The following is a 19,588-nucleotide window of genomic DNA, read 5'->3' on the forward strand; positions in this document are numbered from 1 at the left end:
TCAGCTTGCATTCCAGCCATGTGCGCACAGACTGACTTCCTGGTGCTGTGCTCCTCCCTCCAGGTTCCAGGTTGATTGTTACAATTACTATGGTGGTGGGTATGCTGCAGAAATCTAGATAGAATAGACCCTGAGCTCAATAACGGTAAAAGCTGGTGCTGGACTGACTGGTGTAGTTATTGAACGTCCTACTTATGCACTGGACAGGACTTAAGACTCTCTGAAAATCTTTTTGGACGCACCGCAGAACAATCCCACTGAGCCACTGGTCTACCAGCTCAGCAGCTGCTATGGTGCCAGCTGGTCTGTTTTTTTAAAGGCTACTCATGAAGCAGCTTTTGCAGCGCAGGCTGAGCCATCAGTGCATTCAAGGCTTCCAGAACAACCATCACCCTCTCCTGTGATTGCTGCCAGAAAAAAACCCCAGTGTGTTATTATGCTGGGACAGGGGGTGGAGAAGGGAAATCCATCTCTGCGCTGGTTAACCACAATGGCCATTCCTCAAATATTAACTCAGTTGATTTCACACTGCCTGGGAGGTGGGTGTGTGACCCACAGCTCCATGGAAAATGCTCCTTTCTTTTCCTCTTCTGTGTCAGTCTGGCTGCCAGGGCTGAGTGCCAGAAAGATGTCGGACCTGAGGGCTAGGAAAGGCAGCTGAGGAACTGGAGAACCAGGGGTGGCCTACTGTGGCTTTAGAGGGGGCTGATGTTAGCGAGTGTAGGCAGACTGAGCACAGAGAGGGATTATTTGGAGTGGCGCTAGCAGGAATGGGATGAAGCTGAATGAAGAGAAGGATTCTGTTTAGGGTCCTATACTGAGCCCATCCCTGGGGTATCTGAGTGCTTGGCCTAGGCTGCAGAGCAGGGGAAGTGAAAGGTAAGAGACTGTGCAAGAGCCTCCCAACGGCTAGGGATGGGAGCCCAGTCACATGAGTAATTAACGAGAGCAGGCAGAAGACTGGAGGACATGCCATAGGGAACAGATCTCCAGGGCCTTGGGGCATGGACTGATTGAGTGGCCTGGTAGGGTGTTGCTCACCCCAGTGGATGGGTCTGCCTAGAAGGACCCCTGATTACTCTGGGGCAGAGACACAGGGCAGAGGAAAACAGTGGGAGCACAGCAAGTTGCATGACCCCAGCTCTGTTCCCCTCCCTGCAATGTGCTACCAGGGCTTCAGGATACCGTGAGGGGTTCCTGGAAATCCACCTGCCTGCTGCCTCCCGCCGTTCCTAAGGCCACCATAGAAGCAGCTGCAGGCTCAGGTGGAAGCCCCACAATCCCAAGCTTCTCTTTGCTCATACAGCACTGAGCTAAATGTGATCAGCCTGGCTCCCAGACACTAACCCCGCACAGCACACGGCTTTCTGCTGGTGGGGACCAGGACTGGGGAGCCATGGAACTGCAAAGCAAAACAGACCCAACAGCAGCAATTGGCAGAGAGGGAGGATGAGAAGAAGAGAAGCAGAAAAGGACAGACAGGAGAGAGAAAATAGAACAGAAAACTAAGCTTTTCCATGGCACTTTTCATCCCTAGATCTCAAAGCAAGTGTGTCATTATCCCCATTTTACCGATGGGGAAACTGAGGCACAGAGCGATGACGTGACTTGCCCACAGTCACCCTGCACAGCCAGGAGCAGAATGCAGCCCAATCCATCTCTAACCACTAAGCCACCCTGCTAATTCTGGGCCAGGGCCTGGTACCGGGAACCCACGTGGAGCTTGCACAGGAGACAGGTGAGAGCCGCTGGCCTAGCATAGCTGTTCCATTGTGGAACCCTATGATTCTCGCTAGCGACCAGTAATAGTGCATCTGAGTGGAGCAGACTGAGGCTGGGGAAAGGATGGCTGCACAGGAAACTCCTTCAGCCAGTGAGTCATCTGGGAGCCTATGCATGGGGTAGGGAAGCAGGAACTCCTGAGTCCAAATCCCAGCATTGAGAGCAGTTGGCTGCGTGGCCTTGGCTAAGTGATGTCACCTCTAGCTCGAGGCATCAGTGTGCCCAGCTAGCCAAGGAGACTGAAATCCTTCTCTGTCTCACAGGGCTGGGGTGAATTGACTATAGAGCATTACACAGTTTACTACGCTGATTGACTAGTCAGTGTGAGTCTGCTGTCCTCTGCTGGATGGAATGTGAACTGCTCTCCTATGTGTCATAGACCCTGCAATGCTAATGGCTATTCTCCTCTAGCTCAGCTCACTGGGGTCTGTGCTGTAGGATCTGAGTTCTAGCCCTGCTGCCATTTCCATCTGGCTGGGGTATGCAGTATAGTAACCGGCTGTGGGGTTTATTGTTATACCCATGCCAGTATGTTTAAAGGAAGTCTCTTGGGGTTTGTCCATACTGCAGCTGGGAGCTCTGCTAAGCTAGCACATTAAAAATAGCAGTGTGGATGGCACTGCCTAGGGGGGCTGCCTGGACTCAGGTGGGCTTGGATTCAGGTGGCTAGCCTGAGCCTCCACCCGGGGGACACGTCCACATGGCTACTTTTCGCAAACTATATCAAGAAGAGCTAGTGTGTGCCTGCCTAACTATGCTGGGAATCACTCCTCCCAGCTGCAGCAGAGACATACCGAATAAAACCAGAAAAACTGGCTAAGAGAGGAAGACATTTATACAGAGCCTTTGAGTATTTGTCCTAACTCCACAGCGTTCACTTCTGCCCTGGGACTCACCACCAAAGTGCTGGGTCTTCAGCGGCAATTCTGGGTGGCCCTGCAATCAATGAAGCTATGTCTGACAAGCGAGGAAGAAACACAATTGTGAGGCAAAGGAATGCTATTGTGAAAGGAATGCGATTGTAAGAAAGCAACAGCGTAATACAGGAAATACACTAAAGCTGCACATATCACAAGGATTTGACAGCCCCTTTCAAAGTTCCCCAGAACTTGCTTATTAGACTTGCTTGACATTTTTACAAATGAAGGGCTGGAGACTTGGCAGGAGGCGGGTTGCGAAATTTTTCTTTGCAAAAAAATGGCTGCTGTGTTTTGGTTTTTGTTAAAATATTTGTGACTTTTGTCAGCTTAAGTTTTACTGAAAAAAATCAAAATGTTTCACTTCTCAAAACCAGCAGTTTTTAAATGAAAAATGTCCATACTGTTTTCTATGTAAGCTTCGATTTCAAAATGTGTAATAAAAACAAACGACTAATGGATGCTTTGGAGGCTTTGAAAAGGAAACAACACTGAGATGTCGAACTTCTGGAGAAACCTACACCGCTACCCTGATATAATGCGACCTGATATAACACGAATTTGGATGTAACGCGGTAAAGCAGCGCTCCGGGGGGGGCGGGGGGGGCGGGGCTGCGCACTTCGGTGGATCAAAGCATGTTCGATATAACGCGATTTCACCTACAACGCGGTAAGATTTTTTTGGCTCCTGAGGACAACGTTATATCGAGGTAGAGGCGTAGTTTCCTACAAGCTCTATTGCTGGGCACGCTTCCTCTTTAAGGCAGGCGGCTTTCCTGGGACCTGCTGGTTCTGCTGGTGCACTGGAACCTTTGCATGCTGGGATAGAGCCAACACAGGCAACATTAGCACCGTCCTCTCCTCCTGGGCCGTGCTTCTTGGCAGATTGACATTTCACTGCAACAAGGGAACGGAGCACAGTCTTGGAAGTGGGAGCCAGCCCAAAGCTGGCATACAGGTAGCTGTCTGGTTGCTATAAATCAGTGGTTCTCAAAACTTTTGTACTGGTGACTCCTTTCACACAGCAAACCTCTGAGTGCGACCCCTCCCTTATACATTAAAAATGCTTTTAAATATATTTAACACCATTATAAACGCTGGCTGCAAAGCAGGGTTTGGGGTGGAGGCTGACAGGTCACGACCCCCCATGTAATAACCTTGTGACCCAGTTTGAGAACCCCTGCTATAAATTGAGGGTCTGCCAGCGGACACAGCAAATCAGCATCATTCAGCTCCCTGCCACAGCAGTGTTACTAGCAGTGACTTGCTCTTCTATCCGTTTATACCTACTGCCGAACAGTGGGCAATACAGTAAGACACCAGTGTTGCTCCTTAGCTGGCTGTGTTGTCAGAGGGTCAGTCTCCTTCAGTGAGGCTGTTTGACTAGGCAGAGCTACAGACCGGTGCTGAGGCTGTTTAGTTTTTGTTTGGGAATTTTACACCCGGGTAGTACGGTAAAACCTAGAGGGGAAGAAGCCCCCTTTGTATTACGTGCGCTATATGCACATCTCCACCGTGCTGAGAGGCTTCAGCTGGAGTATCGTGCCCAGTTCTGGGTGTCACATTTCAGGGAAGATGTGGACAAAATGAAGAAAGTCCAGAGAAGAGAGAGAAAAATGATTAAAGGTCTAGAAAAGAAGACCTAGAAGGGAAGATAGAAAAAATTGGATTTGTTTAGTCTGGAGAAGAGAGGACTGAGAGGGGACATGGTAACAGTTTTCAAGTACATAAAAGGTTGTTAGAAGGAGGAGGGAGAAAAATTGTTCTCCTTAACCTCTGACGGTAGGACAAGAAGCATTGGGCTTAAACTGGAGCAAGAGCAGCTTAGGTTGGACATTAGAAAAAGCTTCCTAACTGTCAGGATGGTTAAGCACTGGAATAAATTGCTGAGGGAGGTTGTGGAATCTCAGCCATTGGAAGTTTTTAAAAAGAGGTTAGAGAAACCCCTGCCAGGAATGGTCTAATTATTATGTAGTCCTGCCTTGAATGCAGGGGACTGGACTAAATGACCTCTCTGGGTCCCTTCCAGTCCTGCACAGCCAGGGCCGGCGCCAGGGGTTTTGCCACCCCAAGCAGCCAAAACAAAAAAAAAAAAGCTGCGATTGCAATCTGTGGCATTTCAGCGGGAGGTCCTTTGCTCCGAGTGAGAGTGAGGGACCCTCTGCCGAATTGCCGCCGAATAGCTGGACCTGCCGCCCCTCTCCGGAGTGGCTGCCCCAAGCATCTGCTTGCTAAGCTGGTGCCTGGAGCCGGCCCTGTGCAGAGTTATGACTCTCTAGCAAGAGACACTCTGTGTGTTGAAGAGCTAAACTGTTGATTCCCAAACTGTGGTACGTGTGTCACTGATGGCACGTGAGCTTGTTGGAAGTGATACACAGTAACAGAATGGTCTGTCCCCTTTAAATGGTGGGGATCCAGCCAACTCCTTACCCATCACATGGCTCTGTACATTTTTTGTCTTCTTCTGCAGCATTGGGCATGGGTCACTTGCAGGTTTAAACTAGTGTAAACGGTGGATTCTCAGTGTCTCTGCCGCTGGACTTTGCCCTTCTGAAGCAAAGAACATTCTTGATTCAACTGATGAATGTGCCTTTCAGTTAGAAATTGTAAAGCTCCAGAGCTCAGCTGTCTTGAAGGCAAAATTCAGAAAAGCAGGACATGGTGATTTCTGGACTCAATATGCTGCCCAGTTTCAGAACAGCCAAAATCCAGCCATCTATCTTTTAATGATGTTTGGATCAATGTACCTCTGTGAAACTGGGTTTTCTATCATGAACTTCATAAAAAAACAACCCCGGACAGAAGAGCATCTTGACTAGTCCCTGACCTCCTACAAACCACTCCTCATAAAGCCTGCCAGAGTCATCCATGTCTCCTCTCCCATTACAGACTGCCACAAACACAGGGAATAATGTTGATTTGTAGACTTGGTTAGAAGATAGAAACACTAATACTTGTGTTGCAGTCAAGGTCTTTATTTATTGGCAGCTGAAATTTTTTTTTTTTTTTTAAATGTCAGTCTTCTGCGCAAACGGCCTGCCTCAGGTCATAACATTCTCCAGTCAGCCTGGATCCAGGTAGATCTAATTGAGTACCGCTGCCTTACCCTCACCCAATGCAACACTGATTCCTCCAGCATATTGTTCAGGTCAGAGTCACCCCATTAGGGGACTGCCCCAGCTATTCAGTCTCCCTTTGCTTTATTTTCCCCTGATAGACCAAACTCTGCTCTAAATGACACTGGTGCCAACCAAGTGTTGAAGTCAGTGAATAACTCCAGACTCAACACAGTCAGTGTAACTGAAATCAGACTCTGGCCCTCAGCCTAGTTCCTCCCCCTTGGCCATGGAAACGTCTAGGAACGGCATCATGCCCTTTATGCTGTTCTTGTTCCACAGCTGAGCAGCCCCAGCGCAGCCAGCAGCCTCTCTCTCTCCTTACAAGTTCCCTGCTCCCCTCCCACAGTGACTTTTGTTCCATTCTCCCCTCCTAGATCCTTAGACTCAATACGCAGCAGAGGAAGCCTGGCTGAGACGTGCCTTGGCAGCAGGCCATATTCCCTTGCAGCCAACCAGCTGGCTTTTCCAGGTGGTCCCTGCTTCCAGCTCTGATAGCGGTGGGTTTCCATTCCCCACCTCCTCCCATGCCTTTGGATTGGGTGGGGTGCTCACGCTCTGCTCCGGCCCTTAGTCGTCTGGGTCGGGGCCGCACCGCCTTCGGAACTCCTGCCCATGTTCGTGGATCCATTTGTTTGCCACTGTAAGAGAAGGGGGAGACACACACTGAGAGGGGGCTGCCCTGGGCATCCAGACGTGTTAAACAGGAGACAGTCTCAGAGGGTGGAGGTGGAGGAGAAGCTAAGCCAGTTAGGCTGATCACGCCCTGCAGCAGACAGGCAGCAGGGAGTGGTCAGGATTAAGAGCCAGGGGTTTGTTCTAGTCCTGGCTCAGACACTGACTCAAGTTAAGCATCCAAAATTGCTCAGGGCCAGATATTCAAGGGCTCTGCCCCACAGCAGGCTGAGCTGTTTTTGAAAATCTGGCCATTTATTTGGGTGATTCCATAAGGGCTGAAAATTCTGGCATGAAGTGCTCCCTGCCTCAGTTTCCCCAGTTCTAAAATAGCGAGAGTAACAGAGATGCTAGGAAGGGATACGGCCCCTCCTGAGGCAGCCACCCACTGACTGAAGAGGTCAAAGGGAGAACTCCCCGATGAGCTGGTTATCTCTTAGGCCTTTCTTACCTCTTCTCCTGAAGCAGCCGGCTCTGGCCACTGCCAGAGATGGGATGATTGAGTGTAAAGCCACTAATGCTTGGAAAGCCCGTGGGGAGCCTCCAGCGGGAGGCATTCTCCCAAGGGCAAAGGGAGGGTGTGTGTTGCTGGATGAGCGCATGTCTGTACTGGGAGCAGCAGCGAGTCCCGGAGCCTGGGGCAACAGACTGCAGCTCAAGGGCTCAGGCTACAAAGGCCACATAGCCGCTGTGGCTTGGGCTCTGAAGTCTGGGGAGGCAGATGGCTTCAGAGCCCGAGCTCCAGCCTGAGGGGCTATTCTTAGGGTGGTAGACCAAGCCATGTGAGCCCCAGTCCACTGACCCAGGCTGCTTGTTGCGCAGAGACACCGAGACGGATCGGTCTGGGAGGGAGCTGGCAGCGCGGCACTCACTCCCCGGGCAGTGCCAAGCTGCTGCAGCGGCTGGTGCTCGGGAACCTGGCAGGCGACGCGCTCAGCGGCTGGAGAAAGCGGAGCTGGAGCTCTGGCGCCCTCCCTGCGACAATGCAGGACTGCTCCCTGACCGGAAAGCATGGCCCGTAGGATGGGAAGGAACCTTCTGGGTCACAGTCCCCTGCTAGCGCAGGCAGCCCCGGCACATCCTCCCTGTCAGAAACTGCTCCAGACTAAGGGAAGGTCCAGAGCAGGCTGAACTGAAGCCGGAGCAGGCTCCAGGCTGGGGCGCCAGGGGTGCTGGGAAGATGTGGGCCCCAACCTCCGGTCTGGCCGCCATCTTCACCGGGAGGGAGCTAGTTTGGCTTTTACTTACACCCCCAAACTAGCTTTATTTTTGACGCCTTCTTCCCACTTTGAAGGATACTCGTTACTATGGCAACAGGAACTGTCCCAGGCCTGGGCAGAGCCACAGGCCAGCATGAGGAGAAGCAGTAATCTCTGATGCTTTCCTAGCACGTGCCATAGGGCCATTGCCAAGGGCTGAATGAATCAGGCATGAACCCTCAGCCAGCCCCTCTGTCCCAGGGCAGGATTAGCTCTGCAGCTGGGGAAACTGAGGTACAACAGGGAGGTGAAGGGACTCATCCAAGGTCACAGACACAGCGGGGACTAGACCCCAGGAGTCCTGACTCCCCAGCCGCTCTATTCTAACCACTAGACATTGCTGCCAATTGGCATATAGGTCATTTCTGTGATTGTTTGCAGCTGAAACCATCCCACTTTTGCATGAGATATAAAATTTGCATGTTAGACATCACCCATCAGCAGGACTGATTCCCCATTGGCCTGAGCACCTGGTTCAGACGGCCTCAGTCCATTCAGAACAAGAGCGAATACTGCCCAGTGGGAGCATCCAATCACAGCTCAACGCTGACAGTCAGCTGAGCACTGGCCATGACTGACAGACACGGTAAATGCATCCAGGCGGCATTCTAGACGCACGTCTGCAGCTTGGGCCAAAGGCCACACGTGGGAGTCAGAGGAACTGTGTGCTAGTCTTGGTGGTGCATTCATGTTACATGGGTCCCCGTACAATTCATGTCGCTGCTCTGTGCCTCAGTTTCCCCACCTGTAAAATGGGGATGAGGCCCTCCTTTGTAAAGTGCTTTAAAATCCAAGAACATTATCTTTGCTGGGTTTAGTTTAATGTGAGCTCTGCGTGTTGTGAGCCTCCCTGCTCTCAAAAGCTAAGCAGGGCCAGGTTGCCTTAATACATGCATGGGAGACCTCCCTATGGAGCTAGAGCAGAGATCTGGCAATCCAGTAGGTGGTGCTCTGGTGCTAGAGGCACATTGTCTTCCTGGAGGTTTTGGCTATTGGAGGAAATGTAAAACTAAGGTCCTGACCACATCTGGGTGTTAAATGGTCTCAAGTCACTTTTCACAAGCGTCAGGGCGTGCTGGCCAAATTCTGCTTCTGGACTTTACACTGTAGTTCCCTAAATTCTCCCCATAGTGTCAGTCAGACACAGTATTCTCCGCATCCTGTCCTAAACTGTCATGCAGCACTGCAGTGAACAGTTAAACAGCTGCCAGGCTTCACCCCAGAAATGGCTGCTTTTCAGAAGGGGTGAAGTGATGTTTAAGTATCCCGCACCCGGACATCATTTTTTGCAAAGTGGCTGGAACTCCTGTTGCAGAGGATTATTAGTGATTTGAAGGTATCTCTGCCTGGTCCCTCTGCCCTGTGGCTATTTTGGCATTGCAGCACCATCTCATCCCTACTTCCTGCCTGAACTAGCATGCCCACCCTGGGCAGCCAGGGTGACTAGCTTGATGCCCTCTGCCAGGACATCCTTTGCCAGGGTTCCACTGCACCAGGGTTTCAAATAACAGAGCCCCTGACCCAGGAGGCTAGTGCGCTGTGCATTGTGACGCTCTTTGGCATCTCTTACCCCACTTGTCTCCTGCAAGCACTGGGCAGCCGGCATGGAGGGTGTCCCCGTTCCCAGCTCCGTTCCTGTGAAGGTTCCACCAAAACAGAGCTGCATTCTGGAAACGAGACAAGACGCGTGATGGATGGAGGGGTTCCCTTGGCACCACGCGGCGCCCACTGGGGAGCGCTTCATAGGTGTTGTCGCTGCTCATCCACAGCAGATCGGAGTCTGTTGCAGTCCCTTCTTGGAAGGTGTAGCGCGAGCTGTAGCAGTTAATGCTTTTAGCTCTGGCATTCCCCAGTTCCGTCTCCCAGCATGGCAGCTGTCCCACACCCAACCGCGCACTGAAATGACCTGTTGGTGCCCATGGTGCCCAAGGTACACGCTAGTTTCATTGCTCGAGAAGAAAAGTTGATGGAGGAGCAGTTTGTTGTATACACACCCTTGTTATTCAACCTGCTCCCAGCTTGCCCATTAAACTGGAGGGGACCAAGACAATCGCTTTGCAAAGCTGCAAACTGCTACGGCTGCTTAGCACTCCCTGGGGAAGGAGACTCCACTGCCCAATGGGGCAATGGCTATCTTGTAGCTAAAGCACTGAACCGTGGGTTGGGAGACCTGGCTTCTGTTCCTGGCTTAGCCACTCCCAACAGTGTAAAGGGGCTTTTGGGGCCCATGTGTCAGTGAGCTGCTGGCCCACTGAAAATCTTCTGTATAAAGAGCTAGAGACTGGAGAAACTATATTGCTGGAGCTCATGCTGGAAAAAACTCCCACTCACCTTGACCACAGGCACGCTGAGGTTTGCATAGATAAAGGCAGTGGATCCTCCGGCATCTACTGAGCTCAGCTGGAAAACAAGGGCAGCGCTCACTGTCACACTGTGTGTCTACAAAGCCTCTTTCACAGGAGGCACTTTACTGAGGAGGCTGCTTTTCATGTGGGGAAACTGAGGCACAAAGCGACACTTCGATTTGCTTGAGGTCAGATGGCCTTCAAGGCCCTGCACAATTCTGCCCTTCCCCGCTTGTCTGTTCTTGTCTTTTATCACCCTGCTGCCTTGCGCTGCCAATGCTGCCTTTAAGTCAATTTGTTGGCTTCTCTCACAGACGTCTCTGTATTTTTTTAACATCCCCTGGAATGTCCTACCTGAGCTAACTCATACCCTGGTGCACATAATTAACACCCACAAGGGCAGAGCTAGGCTGGTGTTAGCTACTGACTGGCTCATTGTATCAACCCTGTGCCGAGGTTCTGTAGAATCTGAGCTTTGAAACCATATGTCTAGCCCTAGTGATAGGGAAGAAAACCTCTTGCCTGTGACTTGATGTGGGGCTGTAACCCAGAGCTCAGAGAGGTGTGGACTGCCTTAATCCATCTCAATTGGGTGTTAACCCTGAACCCTATTGACATCCTGAAACATTCTTAATTCTTTCACTGCTGATCCTTTTAATCAGGAACATCCAGCTGGTCTGGGATTGCAGACAGAGCTTGTATAGCATACATTCACTCCTAGTCCAACCCCTGCAGCTGGGAATAGAAACCAGGAGGCTCCCTGCTTTAACCACTAGCCCACAACACATCTCATTGCCTGACAGGGTTGCAGCTTAGCGTGGTCGAGGCTCCCTGCGAATGGTATGCCCAGACATCTTTTACCCACCCTTCACACGCACTAAGAAACAAAAGCCTGTCCAGGCCCCAGCTGGCAAGGAATACTCACATAGATCATGACTGTGGCTAGTCTGTTACCCGACTTCATTCTGTAAAGGGGGCTCTTTCTCGACTGCATCAAAAGAGAACAGTTGTTCATTCACGGACCCAGCACTGCTGCACTATTCATAACAGAGCTTAATGTTACCAGTGCTATGGGACATGGCCTTGCACTCAAAGGAAGCAGTTCAGGCCAAAAGCACGATCTACCTTAATAAGATCCACCGTGCCCAGTTGCCTGCAATCAGAAATTAGAAATTAACAACAGGACAGACCAATGGACAAGGTCACCTATGCCACCCATTCGCATCTGCCACCTCGGGGCTGATAAGCAAATAATCTTGTAGCAGATTCCTAAACACGGCTGCTATTCGAAGCATAGGCAATGGATTCTTCTATATTTACCATCCCTTACATCAAGACCTGCAAGTCTTTACTACGATGGAAACAACGGACACAGGGCAGATTCTGATCTAAGTTACACTCATGTTAATCAGGAGTCACTCTAATGAAATCAGCCGTCACTCAGGTGTAAACAGGTGCAAGGGAGAGCAGAACCCAGCTTACAGTATAATACAGGAACTCCTCACTTAAGGTTGTCCCACTTAACGTTGCTTCATTGTTATGTTGCTGCTCAATTAGGGAATGTGCGTGTTTAAAGTTGTGCAGTGCTCCCTTATGACGACATTTGGCAGCCGCCTGCTTTGTCCACTGCTTGCAGGAAGAGCAGCCCGTTGCAGCTAGCTGGTGGGGGCTTGGAACCAGGGTGGACTGGCAGCCCTCCATCAGCTCCCCACTGCCCTATGTTCCCTGTGCGGCAGCCGCCCAGCAGGCTACCAATTGCCAGCAGTTCAGCTGTCCCTCCCCCCACTGCCATGTGCTGCTCCTGCCCTCTGCCTTGGAGCTGCTCCCCGAGACTCCTGCTTGCTGTGTGGCGGGGCGGGGGGGGGCTAATGTCAGAGTGTCCCCCTCCCCCATACTCCTGTCCCCGCTTACCCTTTCTCCATAGAGCAGGGTGAGACGCAACAGGACTCAGGACAGAGGGAGCATGCTGGCAGCAGCTGCTGTCTCAACTGCTGGATCTACTTAAAAAGGCAGTGTACTTAGAGTGGGGCCAGCATACTTAAAGGGGCAATGCACATCTCTCTCTCATGCATAGTGTGTGTCTCTGTCTCCCCCTGCCATGCTGTCTCCCCTCCCTCCATTTGTGCTGCCTTCTAGAGTGTGAGGCTACATGAACAACAATGTGCTCACCCTTGAGGGCTCTGCCGAATGCTAGTTTGTCATTTAGCAGTAAGGCATTCCCTTACTGGGGAAATATCCCACCCTCTTCCACCCTCTGATTTCAACACCTCAGCCAAGCTTCCCAATCATCATTGCTGTGTACAGTATTAAACTGTTTGTTTAAAACTTATACTGAGTGTGTGTATATATAATATAGTTTTTGTCTGGTGAAAGAAATTTCCCTGGAACCTACCCTGCCCCCCATTTACTTTAATTCTTATGGGGAAATTGGATTCGCTTAATATCGTTTTGCTTAAAGTCGCATTTTTCAGGAACATAACTACAACGTTAAGCGAGGAGTTACTGTACATGTAGAACTGGCTTTAAAATACCAATTATTTTTCACTGGAAATGTGAAATTTTTTCATTCTTTCAAAATGTCCCATGGAAATGTTTTGCCTTTTCATTGAAATATCCCTATCCCAAACCCAAACCAGGAGATTTTCCAGTAAAACGTTTCCATTAAAAAATGCTGACTTTTTTTAACCCCAAATCAAAAATTTGTTTTACTGAAAAAAATTTCCATTTCCATTTTTTCAACAGAAAGCCTGAAAACGTCAACCAACAAATGTGCCAGTGATTTTTTTCATTGTGGTTGAAAAGCCTGTTTTCATCAAACAAGGGTTTCAGTGAAAACACATCATCCAGCTGTAATTATGTTACAAAACGCCCTTCTGGCCGGCTATGCTGTGGCTGGCAGATTCATTCACAGGAGCAAGGGCAATTAGAATATGTTACAGGGCCCCATGGACAAGTCCAGCCCCAAGGCACCGTTGATTACAGATGAGTTGGGCGTTGGTGCCTCTTTGGGCATCTTCTCTGTTGTAGAGAGACAATAGCCCTTGGAGTTCCGGTCAGGTGGGAAGGATCATGCAAAAGAATCCTGTGATAAATGAAGGCGGGGGGGTTGCTCTCTTTTTTGGACCCAGCCAGCCAGTTAGCTATAAAATCCCTCTTTGTTACTGTTTTCTACTTGCTTTACTTTTAAAGGGTTAAAAAGTCTGACCATGCATAGGTAAAAGGAAGGGAGTGGGCACCTGGCCAAAAGAGCCAGTGGGAAGGCTAGAACTTTTTAAAATTGAGGAAAAAACTTCCCCTTTGTCTGTCTGTCTATGTTGTTTTCCAGAGATGGGAGACAGAGCAGCGATGCTGTAAAAAGCTTTGGGTCAGGTATGAAACGTCATCAGATCAGACCTAGAAACTATTCGTTTAAAACCCTAGATATGTAAGTAGCTCAGGAAATGTCTAGGGATGACGCGATTAGGTTTAGCTCTGTTTATTTCTTTATGGCTTGTGAACTCTTCTGTGCTAACCCCAAATGCTTTTGTTTTGCTTGTAACCTTTAAGCTGGACCTCAAGAGGGTTATTCTTGATGCTTAATTTTTGTAGGTAGGTTTTTTAAATCTAGCAATAGCCTAAGTTTCCAGATGTATTTTCTTTCTTTTTCTTTTGTTTTGTTCGTAATAAAATTTACCTGTTTTAAGAACAGGATTGAATTTTTGTGTCCTAAGAGGTTTGTGCACATGTTGTTTAATTAGCTGGTGGTAACAGCTGATTTCCTTTTTTTTTTTCTTTTTTCTCCTTTCTCACCTCTTCCCCGGAGGGGGTGGGTGGGTGAAAGGACTTGAGGGCACCCCACAGGAAGAAATTCCCAAGTGTGCCTTCCTGGGCTCTCAAAGGGGTTCTGCACTTGCGTGGTGGCAGCATCTACCCATCCAAGGTCAGAGAGAAGCTGTGACCTTGGGAGTTTAATACAAGCCTGGAGTTGCCAGTATTAATTTTTAGAATCCTTGCGGGCCCCACCTTCTGCACTCAGAGTGCCAGAGTGGGAAATCAGCCTTGACAAATCCCATGGAATAGACTGATCAGTGCAACAGCCCTGAAGCGATACTGAAACACAAGAAGCTGCTGCGTGGCACGGTGAACCCCATCCAGTGCCAACAGATGCCAATGGAAAGCCTCCTGTTGAGTTCAGTGATCATTGGTTCAGGCTCTATGTGAAAACTACCCTTTGTGATCCAGTCTCACAGGCTTTGTTACTTACAGTGGCATGATCAAAATGAGGCTCGTAGTGTCCACCTATCCCATAATTCACCACTTGTAGGTACTCTGCATATGGTGGCCGAATGTTCAAGCCAGTCAGGGCTGCGATCCTCTGATCTAGCGACACAATCACTGGGTCGACGGTATCCTTCAGCCAGGCGCTAGAATGCATAGCAGACAAGTTCAGAGGGGTCACCAAGAACAGCTGGCAGCAGGATCCTCATAGGTGGAATCTTTCTAAATGCCCAACTAGCCAGAGTCAATCGGGTTCCACCAGGGAAGAGATCCCCAGGGACAAATTTGACCCCATGTTTGTAAGGTGCAGTACGGTAGGGGTTATTATCCTTATTGGACGGATAGGGAAACTGAGGCACGGAGAGGCAAAGAGCCAGAATTTTTAAAAGGGAAAATCCAGTTGTGCCAAACCCCTAATTCACATGTGCAATATGACCATGATCTACAGCCCAATGGGCATCTTTTCATTGACTCAAATGGGCTTCAGTTTAGGCTCTAACGGCCAGATTTGGAAAGGTATTTGGGCACCTATCTACATCTTTGGGCACCTAAACCCCTTTCAAAAGCTAGTGCGAGGTGACTTGTCCAAGCTCACAGAATGGGTCTGTGGCAGAGCCAGGAAATCCCCCCACCCATCCCCAGGGCTCCTGTTCCTGAAACAAAATCAGCTTTTCTCCTGGCTCTAACTTGCTGCCAGTGGCTGAATGCCTCACTCAGAGCAGAGGCTGCTTCAAACAGAGATGGGTGCATGGCAGGGGGCTTAGCTGCTGTCTGAAGGTTGGCAGGTAAAATGCGTCCAGCAAAGAGATCTTTACTTTTCTGGAGCTGGTTTCACTGGGCACAGCCCTGGAAGCTTCTTGCTGTGCCTGGAGTATTTGTGTTGAAGGCCTTTGGTTTTGGCATAGTCCTGGAGGCAGCGTGTTTTGGATCAGTGCGTGGAAACCGTATTCTTCTACCGGATCTGTTTGCTGACATTGGCGCTGCTGTCGTCTAGCCTTTCAGAGCGTTCCAGCATCTAATCACCGGCCAGATTCTGTTCTCCACTTTAGCTAGAAACAGGCCAGAACCAGCACCCTGGATCCAAACACTACGGGGTGGGGGTGGGAGGTATGAAATCTAAACCCAATGCTAAATTCCATGAATGGCACCTATTTTATTACTATTATATGACATTGGTACCTAGAGGCCTCAAGCACAGTCAGTGCCTCATTGCGCTAGGTGCGGTACGTGTGCACACAGTCAGCCAGGTCCAGATCCTCAAAGACACCTAGGCACCTAATTCCCTTTGATTTCAATGGGAATTAGATGCCCAAACACCTTTGAGGATCTGGGCCATAGTCCCTGCCTCAAAGCGCTTACAATAGAGAAGACAGACAGAAGGTGGGGACAAGGAAGAGGTATTGTATCCCCATTGTACGGAAGGACAAACTGAGGCTCAGAGAGGTTAGGGTAGATCTATACTGTGATGGAGACCCAGGGCACGGCTGCAGCTGGCCCAGGTCACCTGACTCAAGGGGGGAGAGGCTCAGACATCCGTGAGCTAGAGTGACCCTGGCAGTCCAAAGAGAGAATATTGCAAAGGTGCAAAAGCCACCCTGCTCCCCACTGCCTGCCCTGCTGGTCCCAAGGGCTCGGTGCCAATGTTGTCAATGAGAACCCAGAATGGCACTGGCTGCCAGAAGAGTGCCCACACTGGGGCTGGCACCCGTTTCACTAAACTGCAAATTCTGTGCGCGGACCAAGCCTCGGGCTGAGCTACGTAAACACCGAGGATCCTGCCTTAAGTTGCTGCTGCAGCCACTTTGGGGTTTCGGGGAATGTGCAGAAAGGCGGGGGACTGGCCCAACAATTCTGAGAAGGCAGGAAAGAAAATCATCTCATTCAACGGCTGCCTCTTGCCGATGGCCATGTATTGCTGCCTGCATGGTGGGGTCACATTACACAGCGCGGGCGAGTCATGGGAGCAGAATGTAGCTCGCAGAGCCCCCATAAGGAATAAATCATCTGCTAACTGAATTCCGCCCAGACGTATGTCTGAAGAGTCTGATTTGTTCTGTTGTTTTTCAGCTGGAGGGATTTTTGGTGTCATTACGAGGTTTGGAGAGAAACCAGGTTCACACCCAAAACGTTAAACCTGGAGACAAATCCGGTCTTGCTTTTTATATTGTACCCCAATTGTGACGAGTGGGGTCTGCTGGTTTGTGCAGGGGTTTAGGAGTTAGTATGGCTGGATTCAGTCTTCACTCTGCCACTGACTTACTGTGCCGACTTCTCCAAGTCTCTGTGCCTCAGTTTACCCCATCTGTACTACAGCAGTAATTATACCAACAGGTACCTCATTGCAGAGGCGGTGGCTAGACTTAATGACTGAATACGAAGGGCTTTCAGATGCTTGGCGGGGAAGTGCTGTGTGCAGTCTGGGTTTCTCTATCAGACACTGTGAGCACTGGAGGTGAGTTCATCTGGTTAGGGGATCTAGGTCATTGTCTTTTAAATTAACGTATCTAGTTACCATTTCCTTCTCCCCATGGTTTAATCCCCCCTCCCTTTTCTGGGTCCTGTCATGACAAACACCTTCTCACTGGCAATGGGGTGACCTCTGCCAGTGCCCCTTCTGCCTTCGTTAGCAGACCCCTGGAGTGGCAGGGGTTAAAAATTCACTCTGTCCTGCTGGCTCTGGGCCTGGGAATGGAATTCCATTAAACGGGGCATCTAGGGATGACGCTGGGAGGCTAAGCCTGGAAATATTTACTGGAATCACTGCAAAGCCACACTACTCCGGGCCTGGATTCTGGATTTAACTCTTTCCTCCTCTGCAGGGGGCCAGGATAACTGTCTTTTCGGTCTCAGCAAAGCTTCCCCAGCAAGGGATCGTCTGAGTTCCAGCAATACATTCTCTTCCCGCTGCAGTCTGAAAAGCCTGTCACTGCAGAGAAGCTCAGAGACCAGGGATGGGATCTGGAGCCCCACATTCCGATGATACTGGTTTAAACCCAGCCGAAGGTGAGAATGGTCTAATGTCCCTCCCATGTGAGATTAGTCAATATCACTCCCATCTCACAGCTGTTCAATCACCCTGCTTTGCGTCATCGTGGAACTGTCGACACTGGAGCTGGAGGTGCAATTTCCAGCCAGAGTGACTATACCTGCGCTAACTCCGATTGAGCTAGTGTGCTAAAAATAGAAGCGGTGTTGCTGCAGTGGGATGGCCTAGAACTGCCCGGAATACAGACCTAGGGTCTCAGACAGGCTCCTACTCTATTTTTAGTGCGTTAGCTCGATTGGCGCTAACGCAGGGCTGTCTCCTCGCGCTGGGAATTGCCCCTCCAGCTCCGGTGTGGACACACCCTGGGACACAGACGTTCCCAGCTCCTAGTGAGAGGTGACTGCAGAGGCCTCGGTCCCTTTCATTGTTACCCCAGCACATTTCCTGGCAGGGAGTCCTTGAACATCCAGGTCTGCCCCGGACCGTCTAAGTCTGATTCCCCGTCTTGCACCCAGGTCAATCGGGCGTGACTCCTGGACTGAGTTACACCAGGCAAGCGAGGTACAAAGAGGGTGTCCTGTGTGCATTTGGGCATAAAAATTCCTCAGTCCCTCATCTGTACAATGGCAGGGGAGGGGATAATCCTTCCCCTGTCCGCTGTGTCTATCTGCAAACGCTTCAAGGCAGGGGCGCTGTCTCCCTGGGTGTGTCCACGCTGCAATCTGTGGCTGCAGCACGTGGAACTGTAGCCTGGGTACCAACAGTAGTGAGGCCGCAGCAGCACAGACGAGTCACCCAAGTACAAGCTCGCCAGGGAGCCTGGGTACGTAATTGGGCAGCTAGCTTGGGCTGCTGCAGCTTCCTTGCTGTTAGTATGGGAGCTAGCTAAGTCAAAGCTAGCTCGGATAGGTCCACACATGCTGCAGTCGCCCCATTGCAGTGTAGATGTACACTGTGTGTTTGTACAGCGCCTAGCACAATGGGACTCTGCTCTAGTCAGGGGCCTCTAGGCACTGCTGTAATACGATTAACAATAAGATGGGTCAGATGCTGTGGCAGTGAAACCATTTCCCTTAGGCAGCCCTGCAAGGTAGTTTGACCAGGCGTGGAATTCTGGCTGTGAGAATCCTGGCGCCCGAACGTCCCAGGGGTTAATTACCTCTTACTTATCCGGTACTCGGCTTTCTGCTGCGTCTCTTCCGAGGCAACCACTGATCTCTGTAGCTGAGCAACAGGGAGACAAGAGATAGACAGAGGATGTAACGAACATGGGAGCTGCAGTGGCATGTGGAGGCCGGCAGGCACATACACTCCTGGGTGGATTAAGGCAGGAGCTATGGATCTGTGCATTCAGGCTTTGTGACAGGATGGGACCCACAAAGTTGGGGTGCTATTACCCAGCTACAGCAGGGCATTGAACTGCCCGCTGCTGGCTGGTGTAGCTGGCCTAGCAAGTTCCCTCCCCACTGATGCTCAGGTGTGGCCATGGCAGGAGGGGAATCATAGAATATCAGGGTTGGAAGGGACCTCCTCCTCAAAGCAGGACCAATCCCCAGGCAGATTTTTACCCCAATTCCCTAAATGGCCCCCTCAAGGACTGAACTCACAACCCTGGGTTTAGCAGGCCAATGAGCAAACCACTGAGCCATCCCTCCCCTCAGCGTGCACAGTCCTCCCTGTAACAGTGATGCGCTGACACTCCGCATATACCAGACAGCAGGAGGAAGAGGCGAGCTGGGCCCAGCAAGAGGCTGAGCTTGGGCAGCTCTCGTACAGCCCCAGGCCTGCAGCGCTGATGACTTGTCGGCCCTGGATTCAGTTACTAATCTCCACAGGGGCTGGTTTGCTCCAGTACCGAGGCAGCAGATTTTCCTCCAGGAGCCCAGAGAGGCAGCTAGAGCCATGCGGTTTACTTCAGAACAAAGCGTTTAAACTCAGGGCTGATGAGTGGACGGTTCCATCCCTCTCTTTTTGTTACCTCTAGATAGCAGCTTCTTACTCGCGTTCCTCTGGCTGGGAGACCATCCGCCACTAGCCCCCTGCCCTCCTAAAGAACCAGCCGCTCGACAATCTCACGCCGCTGTACGATCGCTAGTGACTGTCATCGCCTGTTCCAAGTGGTGAGCTGGCAACCAGTGCAGGCAGCCAGGCCGTGAACATGCCACCAGTGTGTTAGGCCAGACACTCGTTTGTGTTTCTAAGACGGCTTCTGTGTTGAGGAACTTAGCTGGATTCGTAGATTTTAATGCCA

General features: G+C 50.6%; 1 protein-coding gene across 1 annotated transcript in view; it reads right to left on the reverse strand.

Moving 5' to 3' along the window:
- Positions 1-5,738: 5,738 nt before the first annotated feature.
- The window catches only part of P4HA3 (prolyl 4-hydroxylase subunit alpha 3), a 39,637-nt gene continuing 25,787 nt past the window's right edge, over positions 5,739-19,588 (reverse strand). The window contains exons 8-13 of the mRNA XM_032781147.2: positions 18,497-18,561; positions 14,338-14,497; positions 11,020-11,082; positions 10,081-10,149; positions 9,320-9,416; positions 5,739-6,456 (exon numbers count right to left, since the gene is read on the reverse strand). Of these exons, the coding sequence (XP_032637038.1) occupies positions 6,386-6,456; positions 9,320-9,416; positions 10,081-10,149; positions 11,020-11,082; positions 14,338-14,497; positions 18,497-18,561 (525 nt within the window). The 3' untranslated portion in view covers positions 5,739-6,385. The remainder of the gene's footprint in view (positions 6,457-9,319; positions 9,417-10,080; positions 10,150-11,019; positions 11,083-14,337; positions 14,498-18,496; positions 18,562-19,588) is intronic.

Source organism: Chelonoidis abingdonii, chromosome 1, assembly GCF_003597395.2.
Source record: "Chelonoidis abingdonii isolate Lonesome George chromosome 1, CheloAbing_2.0, whole genome shotgun sequence".
Classification (NCBI taxonomy): Eukaryota; Metazoa; Chordata; order Testudines; family Testudinidae; genus Chelonoidis; species Chelonoidis abingdonii.